The following is an 11,010-nucleotide window of genomic DNA, read 5'->3' on the forward strand; positions in this document are numbered from 1 at the left end:
CGTGCCTTGTGAGGAGGGGCTGGGGAAACTGGGCTGATTTAGTCTGGAGAAGAGAAGACAGAGGGAGGACTTAATAGCAGCCTTCAACTACCTGAAGGGTCTTTCCAAAGAGGATGGAGTTGGACTGTTTTCAGCGGTGGCAGATGACAGAACAAGGAGCAATGGGCTCAAGTTGCAGCAAGGGAAGCTGAGGTTAGATATTAGGAAAAATGTTCTCACTAGCAGGGTAGTAAAACACTGGAACAGGTTACCCCAGAGGTGGTGGATTCTCCATCCTTGGAGGTGTTCAAGACCTGGCTAGGCCAAGCCCTGGCTGGGACGATCTAGTTGGGGATGGCCCTGCTTTGAGCAGGGGGCTGGACTAGACGTGACCTCCTGAGGTCCCTTCCACCCTTATTGTGTATGATCCTATGAATGTCTGAGGTTTCACTAGTGATGGCCCTCAAATTTGTCCCCCTTCTCCATCTCAGGAGCCACTTGGGGAATGACAAACATGGACTCTATTGAAATACCTCAATCTGAGATGGTTTTGTGTTCTGACATGCATGACCCAGTCACCTGCATTATGTAGGCACTGGAGGCATACCAGCACTCCCCCTGCCCATGCCACCTTTGCAGTCCATGCTGTTTAGTGGCAGGTTTTGTCAGGTTATTACGTATTATCGAGCCAGTCCTGCTGCACTATCCCACTGTCCCTCCCCCACCCAGGGCTCAGATTCCTCCTGTGAATAACTGGAGGCTCTTGCGGCCAACAGAGGAGGATGTTGGTATCAGATGCAGGAAACTTTTGCAAGTTTAATGAGCTGCAAGATAAGTGTGTGCTCTAGTGCTGGCTTCAGAGCTGCTGGCATTACACATTCAAGGCCTCCAGGGTTATTTTGGGTCTCACTTTGTCAAATATATTCTTCCATGGCTATGAGATGGGTGGAGCTGAGGGCTGAAGATGACCCAGTGGTGGCCTGGAGGATCCCTGTGACATGAGAGGGGTTGTGCCATTGTGCAGAGCCGAGCACACAGTTTGCTGGCACATCCTTGTGGCTGCCTGTGGTTTGCCACAGACTGGGGCTATTTTTCACTCCACTGTTTTCTTGTAATAAAAGATGTTGTGGTGCTCGCAGGTAACTCTTTATACAAGGGCAAAGTACAGGGGATTTAGAGATTCCTCCGCAAACAAAACCAGAGTTTACTTTTAAGTGATTTCATTTCAAAGCAAACAATCTGGTCTTCCGTGTAAAGGAGAAGATTGGTGGGGTCCTGGGCTTGAAGGCCCCAAGTCTTGAGTAAAGGGAACTGCTATGGTCTGAGAAGATGTCCTGCCTCCTGTTCTGGCCACAAAACCCTTCCGCCCCTCACCCTTTAGTGTAGATGTGCATCTGCTGCTTTTCATTGTGTTGCAATAGTGTCCAGAGGAGCTAGGGGAGATGCCAGGAACAGTGAGGGCTGGGAGGGAAACACGGCAAGTTGGCCATATGAATCCACAAGCTGCGCCAAACCCAGGTGCTATCACTCGCCCAAGGTGACCCGGCAGGTCTGTGTCAGGGCCCGTTCTGCCTGCCTGCCTTGTGGCGGATGTGCTAAACCACACTGTCGCCTCTGTGTCCTCAGTGCTTCAGTTTTCATATTAATTGGAATCGATTTCTTTGCTTTCAAGCCTGCGCGCTTGCTGGCCTCTGGAACTGCGTGACCATCAACCCCCTGAACATCGCTGCCGGGGTGTGGATGATGTAAGTAGACTCCTCCTTCCTTCCCCGCTGCAGGACTGTTGGTTTTTAGCACCATTTAGCATCTGCCCACAATGACTTTATGCTTCGAGGGCAGATAGCTCAGTGCTTGCATTTCCAACCCGATTTGGCCAACCTCTGCCCTGTGTGCAACTTACCCTGACATTTATGCCCAAGCTGGCTGTTGGCTCTGAGCTTGATTCTCAGTCCTGCCAGCCTTGTACCCCAGGTACCTGGTCGGGGAGATGGCAACAAAGGTGGGTCTAACTTAGCCCACCTGGAGTCTCTTGGCTGGGGTGGCTGGAGTTCAGGGTGCTTGCTCTCTGCACTTGGGGATTCGTTGCATAAAAGGGGTGATCTAAGTAGCTAGCTAAGCTAGTCCTTGGCTACAAGTGCTGAGATATAATCAAGCTCCCTATTAAAAATGTTGTTTCACTTTGTGGGGCCTGAGCTGCCACTGTTGTTGGCTATGTGTGCCTGGGGATTGTGACTACGTTCCTGCTACGGGGAGCTGGCTCCTCTCTGGCACTTGGTGACAGGGTTAACTCTCTTCTGTTTTGCTTTGAAGGTTAAACGCATTCGTCCTGTTCCTGTGTGAAGCTCCTTTCTGTTGCCAGTTCGTGGAGTTTGCAAACGCAGTGTCTGCACGGGCAGATCGGCTGCGGCCCTGGCAGAAAGCTGCCTTCTACTGTGGGTGAGGATGGGCACATGCATCTTACGGGCTGGGCAGCAGTGCCTGGTTTCATGGGGATGGGGGCCTGATGCTGCTCTTGCTCAGACTTAACTCATGGTATTAATGTTATTGGGCTCAAGGACCCTACTTGGGCAGGGCCAACATGTACCAACATGATACCTGCCCCAGAAAGGTCACAACTAGGCCAATGGGTTCTCTCTGAGTGAAGCTGAGGTGTGTTAAGGACTGGGTTGATCCTTCAAGAAAAGTACAGGGCAATGAGGTACTGCCCCAGCCCTGGGAAGTCCTTGTGCATCAGGGAGATGCTGCATCTTTTCTGGTTTTCCCATGGACCCAGTGAGGAGCGATGTTGCCAGTTGGTGCAGGGCCAGTGGCATGTGGCACTGGGATCATGGTCCTGCCTGTTCTTGTGAGTGGGGGGAGTGCCGGGCCAAAGCAGATTCCAGTGGTTAGTCCAGGCCATCACTGAGCGTGTTTCCTTTGGGATGAAGACCCACAGCCCCTCTCTAGGTGCAGAGGGGATGCCGCAGAGGTGGGAGGGAGTTGTTTTGGGGTCTGACCTTGCCTTTCTGTCCCCAGGATGGCTGTGTTCCCAGTCATACTCAGCCTCACATTGACCACGTTGCTGGGAAATGCGATTGCCTTTGCGACGGGGGTGCTGTATGGCCTGTCGGCACTCGGCAAAAAGTAAGACTGAGCGCTCTTTTCTTCTTACAGGGGAGCTGGGGGATGAGGAGGCCAGGAATCAGTGTGCTGGGACTGTGTGATATGTGATGATGACGACTGCCTCCGGCAAGCGCCCAGGGTTTGGGAGAGCCCTGGGCTGAGAGGCATTTTAGTGCACAGTGTGGTTCGAAGAAAGACCAACCTAAAAAATAAAGGCTAACATGTTTATTAGCACTATCTAGGAGCCTTTGTCAGGGCATCCTAAGATCACACTGCCAAGCCTGCTGCCTACTGATGGGAGGTTTTCCCAGTGTGTGTCAGGAAGCTCCTACATGGACACTTGTCAGGTTTCAAATTGTGGGTGTCAGGTTAAAAATCATGTCTGTGTGTGTATTCTCACATGTACAGAATATACCCTATGTGTGTATTTAAAAAAACCCCTGTGCTTGTATTAGCTACCAACAAATCCTTGTATCCTTGCACAGAATTTTGCAGCACTCTCATGGCTGGTTTCTTACCTTTGTTCTGTGGCTTCCCTTGGCCAAAGCAAATCCCAGTCACCACCACTTGACTGTTTCAAACCAGATTTGTTCTCCGAACCTTGTGCAGCCGCCGAGTACTGGGGCAGTAGGTGCTGCTGGGGAATGTCCATATCCCAGCAGGAAGAGACATTCCCACTGGAATAAAATGGAAATCCTTTCTTAATTGGAGTCTTTCTAGTGATCCCAGGATTTGTTAAGTCTTTGGGAGGGTTTTTTTTGTTGATCATAAGACTAGATTTGGCTCTGACTTGCTATGGCAGAGATGGCAACAAGTTGTAGCTCTGAATCTTTTTAGATCAGGCAAAATTCCCAGTGATGTTATTGGGAATAGGCTCAGGTTCTGAAAGAGCCAGTAAGCGGCACTTGCTTTTACCCCCAGTTCCCACTCTTGTTACATTGCTGTGCTGTGGGGGAGGAAGGATGGTCCAGTGTTAAAGGTGCTGCTTTGGAACCAGGGAGGCTGAGGTTCAATTACTTATTCTGCCACTGACATCCGGGGTGACCTTGAGCAAGTCACTTAGTCCTCTCCCATGGGACCTGTGCAGATTGCTTCTCCATCAGATTGCTTGTACTTTGCAGTTCCACAGACATCCTTGACGCCAGCCTTGCATTGCTCTGATGGACGTGGAAGGAAGGACTTATGCCTTGTTGACCAAGGAGATTTCCCAGTGTGATAGTAGCTTACTCTTTGTATTCCAGTAGCACAGAGACACCTCAGTCTAGACTAGGGATTCCCTGTGCTAGATGCAGTGCATGTGCAATCTTTGCTGGGCAGCGTTCACATCGTAATGCCATTCCTTTTCTCTGCAGGGGAGATGCCATTTCCTATGCTAGAATTCAGCAACAGCAGAAGCAGATGGATGAGGAGAAGCTAACAGGAACCATAGAACCGCAGGCACTGTGAAATTCCCTTTTGGATGCACGGGTTTGGGTAACCTCTTGAAAAGACATAGAAATCTGCTGGGACGTTAAACTGACCTCTCTCATTTCTATTCCTCTGTGACCCTTTCCAACACTGTGGCATCTGGAGATCTTAGGGGCCATAGGGGCATTCCCTCCCTTCCCAAGCAGCCTTGAGAACATCCCAAGTAGAAGGACGCAAGGCTGTGAGTACTGCACATTGCAACTGGAAGATTCTCTATCATGTCGTTAGCTGCTCTGCCCAGTTAGAGGTTATACCCAGAACCAAATAGCTCAACACCCCTTTTTGCACAGAGGGGTGACTAACTCTCAGTTCGAGTACTGCTTGAGAAGCCAATCGTATGTATCCTTTCTCAGCAAGGTTGCAGGGTTAGCCCTGGCTGCCGTGATGTACCATGGAGTGTTTGCTGGATAGCATATTGCAGGCCATGATTTTACTTTGGGAATTGGTTGAAGAGTGATGGTGTCAATTCCAGGGGCTTACTAGACCCACATTGTGGCTGCCTTGATTTGGAATTAGAAACACTGGCAAGTACTTTGCCTCCTAAGCCAGTTGCTTTCCCCTTTCTCTGTGGGAACTATGGAACCAGTTCCAGGTCCCACTGAAGTCAGTGGGAGGTGGGCCTCTGACCCAGACTGAGTTCTGGTCAGGTGTTTTGTGCATTGCAGGCCTTCAGTGATGCTCTCTGGTACAGGTGTTTAAGGCTGTAATATATTAAGTTAGTGTTTAATAATATGATGCTGATGCCTGAATGAATTTTAATTGATAATACTAGTTGATCCTTAGAGCAGGGTGGGTTTTGTGGGGGTGGGGTTATATTAGGGCCTGTTAGGACAGGAATTCATGCTGTGTAGCAAGAAATTCTTACAGCAAATAACAAAGGAATTTAAGGCAATAACAAACTCTCCCTAGACTGGATCCAGAGCGTGACAAAGCTAATGCAGGGGAATATCATTCATTACTAATGGGTTTTGGATCTGGTCCCAATCCTTGTAAAGCACAACTTCCACATCCTTTGAAATATAACCACAGGTGATGGCTGCTTTTTGAAGTGGACTTGAAATACATCACTTGCTCAGTTTGTTTTATAAAGGGTTTTTTTAAAATCTATTACCACTCATCCTTCTATGGGGGAGGAATGTCTAGGCCCCAGCAGAGATGGAGGGGCACACAATCTGAGCAAAGCAGGGTTTTTCTAGCCCCACCAGTCACGTGTGACATACAGGAGCAGGGAGGAAGGCAGTCCCCTGGCTCATGTGCCCTGATTCTGACTTGGGGTCTTGCATTTTCCTGGTGCTCTGCATCCCCCTCCCTGCCCATGCAGTTTGGACCTCTGAATGTGGGGCCTGCTCTTTTCTTCTGCCTGGCACCAGCATTAGTACTTTGGCACAGGCCAGACAAGCAGGTTGCTAACCTCCATGGTTATTTTTCTCCCTTGCAAACAAGGGGATAGATCAGGTCTGGGAAGCTTTCTATGCTGCATCCTTTTTGTGAGGCTTGTTTACAGTTCTGCAAGATGAACCAGTTTGTTTTACGTGGTGGAATTTATGTCGTCTTCCTGGGACCCTCTTACACACGTGCACACATGCATACACATACTCGCACACCCCTGTATCCTGCCCACCTCCGGTTTTAGAGAGAGTAGAATGGCTGGCTGTTGCATTCTTCCTTTCCGCTAGAGTCAGGTGCATTACACCCAGCAGCACAGAAGCTGACAGGCCACCCCAGCTCCCATTATTTTCCAGCTGACTCTTTTATAGCCCATGCTGTGGCCCCATTAAAGAAACAGTGAACATGAATGGGTCTTCTAACAGTTCCAACTAGATGTAGCTCCCTGCCTGAAGCTGTTGTGTCTAATATTGTGCTCAGTGATCTCTGGATTCTGTTTTAAACTGTGAAAGTAAAGGGCTTTTCTTGTCTGAGAGCCACTGGATACGAAGCAAATCACAAGATGACACTAGCCCTGGTGCCCAGGTTTTAATCCCTGCCACCCTAGAATAATCCCGAGTTTACTGAAGTTACTCTGGAGTTGCAGCAATTTAGCCAAGGGCAAAATGAGCCCCGTCACTCCCAGAAGGGTAAGGCAACTTCACATCCTAGTGGAGCTTTCAACTTGCAACCCTACAGCACACTTCAGGGGTCTTGCACAACTTACCAGTGTGACTGAGTAATTCAGCCACTCAGCACTTCTGTCTTAAACTGTTTTACTGGGATGCTGCATGCTGCTAGGACAGCTGCAACAGATGACCCCAGAGGCAGCTGCATTTTAGTCTGGGTAAAAAATGCCATTTGGTTATTGCCCTGCATTTTACCTGCTTTCTTGGGAACACGGGCTGTGACGACAAAACTCTTAGCGGTAGAAGGAGGGTTGACTTGCACTTCCCGGATTAACAAAATCAGAGATGTATAGCATAAGCTTTTGTAAGCAGCAGCTTGCTTCATCAGATGTATTTATTAACTATTTAGTTAGTGTGTAAGGTGCATATCTACCCTGCCTTCTATCTGACTTCAGACTAATACAGCCAAACTACCTCTCAAACTCTTATTGACTTCAGGGCAGAGTGAAGCAGCCTTGTCCTGGATTTCAGGCCTGCTGATGCTTTATTCCAGGTTACACAAACTGTGCCCTCAGTGTTTTCTCCTTTCTGAATGATCCAAATTGGTCCCAAAGTCCAGCTCCCTGTCTTCTCAACACTGATCACTGTGCTGTCCCCATGTCCCTGGTTTTCTTAACTTCAGGTTTACATTGGATTTATTTAGTCTTACACTTTGTCTGGATTTGGAATAATGTATTTTTAGTTACTGAAACACTTCTGAAGGGACTCATTCTCCCAAGATGGAGAGAAAAATGCCCTTGAACTGTGGATAGGACTACAGTGCCAGGGAATGGTTCATCTCATTTTGGGTGTCTCTGGGCCCAGTGGGAAGGTTTTTGCTACTGTAATGAAGAAGATTCCCTGAAATATTCTTTCAGTCATTGGGTTGGAGGTGCTGTGGGTCAGAGGAGGATGAATACATTAGTAGAGAGTTTGACACAATTTGGACATTGATGTCTTTTCTCTCAAGATGGCGTTTTAGATGGTTACACTGCATCCCTGGTGTGGTTGAAACCATGTTAGCTTTGTTCAGATGCGATGGTGGATCCCAGAAGGGGATCACAGAAGGTGGTGGCATAATTCCTATTGACTTCCACGGCAGTCGGACTGGGCCCTGTGCTAGTGGTGGAAGGATGTAGCCCTTAAGAGGAAAAGCGGAGTGCTATTATTGTTGTTTTCCTGGGAAGCTTCAGTGTGTGCATTATAGAGCAAGAGGTGACTGGGCTAATTATTCAGTTGGTGTAAATGATGTTGCTTTATTAAAGACAGAGGAGGAGAGATGGGTTACCCCAGTTGGGGAGCTAGTCTGTGATACACACTACAAACACACACACACACACACCACACACTCCCTGCAGCTGATCCCTTAAGTAACTATTCTGTTGTAAATTCCTTTCCCCGGGGGTCTGTGCACCACGCTGACTCAAACACCCGCTTACTTGAAGCCTGGTCTGTGGACCATCAATCCAGATGCGATTCGTCTTAACAAACGGTCAGCCCGTTCTGAGCCCCTGGCTCTGTGTAGATCCTAGTCACTTCACCCTGCAGCTCATTGCATGGGGTGCATTGGCTTTTCACAGGGTTTGTGTTCATAGGTAGCATAGCACCCTTGTCGGTGGGACTGCGCAGGGCCTTATAATACAAAATCACTCTGTTTAAAGGATGCCTCAGGGTGAGACTAACGGTGGAGTCTCTTATGTGACAACAGCCCTCCTCTGTGAGCTGTAGTGTCCCTACGCATTGTAAAAAGAGCATGTAGTGTCCCATGGACTCAAGGGGATGGGTGCGCTCTTGATTTCTTTTGGGTTTTGTGTCAGAATAGTAGTGAGTAGGAAGAGATGGGAGTAAGCGCATAGTTGCCGGCATGTCTTTGGTGATTCTGTAGGTCTGTGAGTAGTGTGGCGGAGTCCGATCTACACCCACGGAAGTAACTGCATGCAATATTAAGGTCCTCTCTTGCTTTGCTGCACCCAGATTCCTGTCGGCCTGTGAGAGGGGATGGCCCTGTTCCAATAATATTGGAGCACCTTTTGGTCCTTGTGTATTCCTACTGCAAGCAGTGTCCTGCACTACTGTCTGAGCCTGCTTCCACAAGCATCAATGGCAAAGCCCCCCCTTGATGCCAACAGGGAGAAAGATTATGCTGTCTCAACCCTCCCGGTACGTTGTCTCAGCCTCTGAGGTCAGGCCTCAATTCTGTGATGTACTTCAGTACCTGCTAACATCAACAGCCAGCGGACTCAGATAGGCCCATGCTTGGCTCAGTTGGAGCTTTAACACGGCTTCTTTAAAAACAAAATTGAATTTTCAAGAGTGTGTAAATGCAGGGTTTCCTTGAGATGGGTCTGACTGGAGAGCTGGGACCTTATTTCCAGAGAAGCTGTGAACATGCACATTGGCCATGAAGTCAATGGAGTTTATATCTCAAAGGGGCACCTAAAATCAATGGACTCTCAGAAACACTAAAACCTCTCCACGCTGCAGGTGAAACCATGCTATCTGCTACCATGTTGGCAGACTAAGAACTACATTCACACCTGCCTCCCTTCACTGCTGAATTACCTGTGCGTTGTAAACAGCTTTTAAGAGCTACCCCCTCTACTGTGGCTGGAGGGAGATAGGCCAATCTCAGCATGAACAAGAGATTACTTCTGTGGGCGTAGATGAGACCGTTGAAATAGGATCACTGCAGTAGTTAGTAGCGCCATTAGCAGGGTTTAGCAATGATTAATTTTGCTTGTGGGCACTATCAGCGTGCTTGGAGCTGTACAGGTATAGATGAAGTTACAGTCCCTACTCAAGGGAGCTCCCAGGTTGACCCACTCCCCGCGGTTGTTGGATAAGTCAAGGGGATGTATGCTTTAGTGCCTCTCTACAAAAATGGGATTGCCGTGTTCTGGGCATGGGGGTCACTGCTGGAAAGTCTCCCCAAGTGAGGTCCTAGAAGGGGAGAGTCATTAGAGAGATGGAAACAAATAGACTGCCAGGAGCGCAGCACAAACAGTCGAGCAACTCCTCCCCTCCTTGTCCTTTTCCGTGGGAGATGACAGCCCCACACTCATAACTTTCACCTGGGATCCTGTTGCTCTCGGCGTTAAGGGAAGAATCAAAGCTTTGTTTATACTGTGCACCCAGGCCTCGCTGCTGTGGGAGGCAGCGAGTGCTGGTTTTTTGTAAGACTACTTCAATTGACTCTTTGTGTATGCAGTGAATAAAAGACCATTCTACCTCTGCAAAGAGCTGCTGTGGTTTCTGGGACTCCTTGCTTCCTCGCAAAGGAAAATGGACTCTGTGGGCATGGGGAAAACACCCCAGGCAGAAAATACTTTTCCTCACTGCTTCTCCTGACACCTTCTAGTCCAGCTCAATATCCTCATCTGCTTCTGTAACTCTAGCCTCATCCCAAGGGTCCTGGTCTTTACTTTGTCCTCCTGGCTTCAGCACCAGTGGCATTTGAGTAATGATTTGGTCCCTACCCACTAGGGATGCGAAAGGCTACAGGCAGGACTACCCAAGCTGCTGGGTCTCCTGCCCTCTCTTCCTCAGATCCTTGCAGCATTAGAACATGATCAGGAAAGCCCCAGCCATATGTGGATGCAATTCCCCCTTGATTTAGGCTCCAGCTACCAAGTTGGTATCTGGATCTAGTGTTGGGGGTGTTTAGACCACAGGTTGAGGTTTGCCTCATCTCTGCCTCTGTTCCTTTGCCTCACCCCCCTTCAAGACAGCACATGATGTGATTTCTACTGCTCCCCTTGAAGGACAGGGCTCCAGCTTAGTTCAGGAGATCTGAGCATTAGGAGCCATTTCCTGAGATCGAGCCCCAATCCACCAGGCTTCAAGCTCATTCCACTCCTCCGAGTTGCAACGAAATGAGGTACATTGACAGCAGGAAGGATCTGGCTCATCTGGCATCACAGCTTTCCTTCAGGGGCTGGATGAGTGTTTAGACTCCCCTAGCCAAACCCTGGGCTGGGACATGCTCTAGCAAAGTCAGCCCTGCATTCAAGCCTTTTACAGGGTAGGCTCTGTGACAAGACCTGGATCTGGCAGGGACCTAATGGGATAGTGCTAAGGAGGGAGGGAGAACTTGCTACACATCGTATGGCTGAAATCTCAAGGAAGGGGAGTCTGCTCTTTGAGTTGCTTCCCTCTGCCTCCTTCCCTTGCTGTGCATGGGAAGACTATCAGTTCCCAGCAGGCCTGTTGCATTAGACCAGGCCCTGGGGAGAGAAAAGTCTGCTTCTTATGGTAAAGAAAGCACCTATCCCATCTCCCTCTGATAGGTGTGGGGCTCTAGCACTGTATGTCTCCATCCCTTCCTTGGTCTGGCAAGAGGCTGCTTTCTGTGGGAACTGCACTTGGCCTC

The 11,010-nt window shown here is 49.0% G+C and overlaps 1 protein-coding gene across 1 annotated transcript in view; it reads left to right on the forward strand.

Moving 5' to 3' along the window:
• The window catches only part of CACFD1 (calcium channel flower domain containing 1), a 19,330-nt gene extending 9,402 nt beyond the window's left edge, over window positions 1-9,928 (forward strand). The window contains exons 2-5 of the mRNA XM_019510757.1: window positions 1,652-1,724; window positions 2,290-2,415; window positions 2,995-3,102; window positions 4,434-9,928. Of these exons, the coding sequence (XP_019366302.1) occupies window positions 1,652-1,724; window positions 2,290-2,415; window positions 2,995-3,102; window positions 4,434-4,527 (401 nt within the window). The 3' untranslated portion in view covers window positions 4,528-9,928. The remainder of the gene's footprint in view (window positions 1-1,651; window positions 1,725-2,289; window positions 2,416-2,994; window positions 3,103-4,433) is intronic.
• The last annotated feature ends 1,082 nt before the right edge of the window (window positions 9,929-11,010 follow it).

The sequence above is a fragment of the Gavialis gangeticus genome, unplaced genomic scaffold (assembly GCF_001723915.1).
Source record: "Gavialis gangeticus isolate Ggan-Ray unplaced genomic scaffold, GavGan_comp1, whole genome shotgun sequence".
NCBI classification, from domain to species: domain Eukaryota; kingdom Metazoa; phylum Chordata; order Crocodylia; family Gavialidae; genus Gavialis; species Gavialis gangeticus.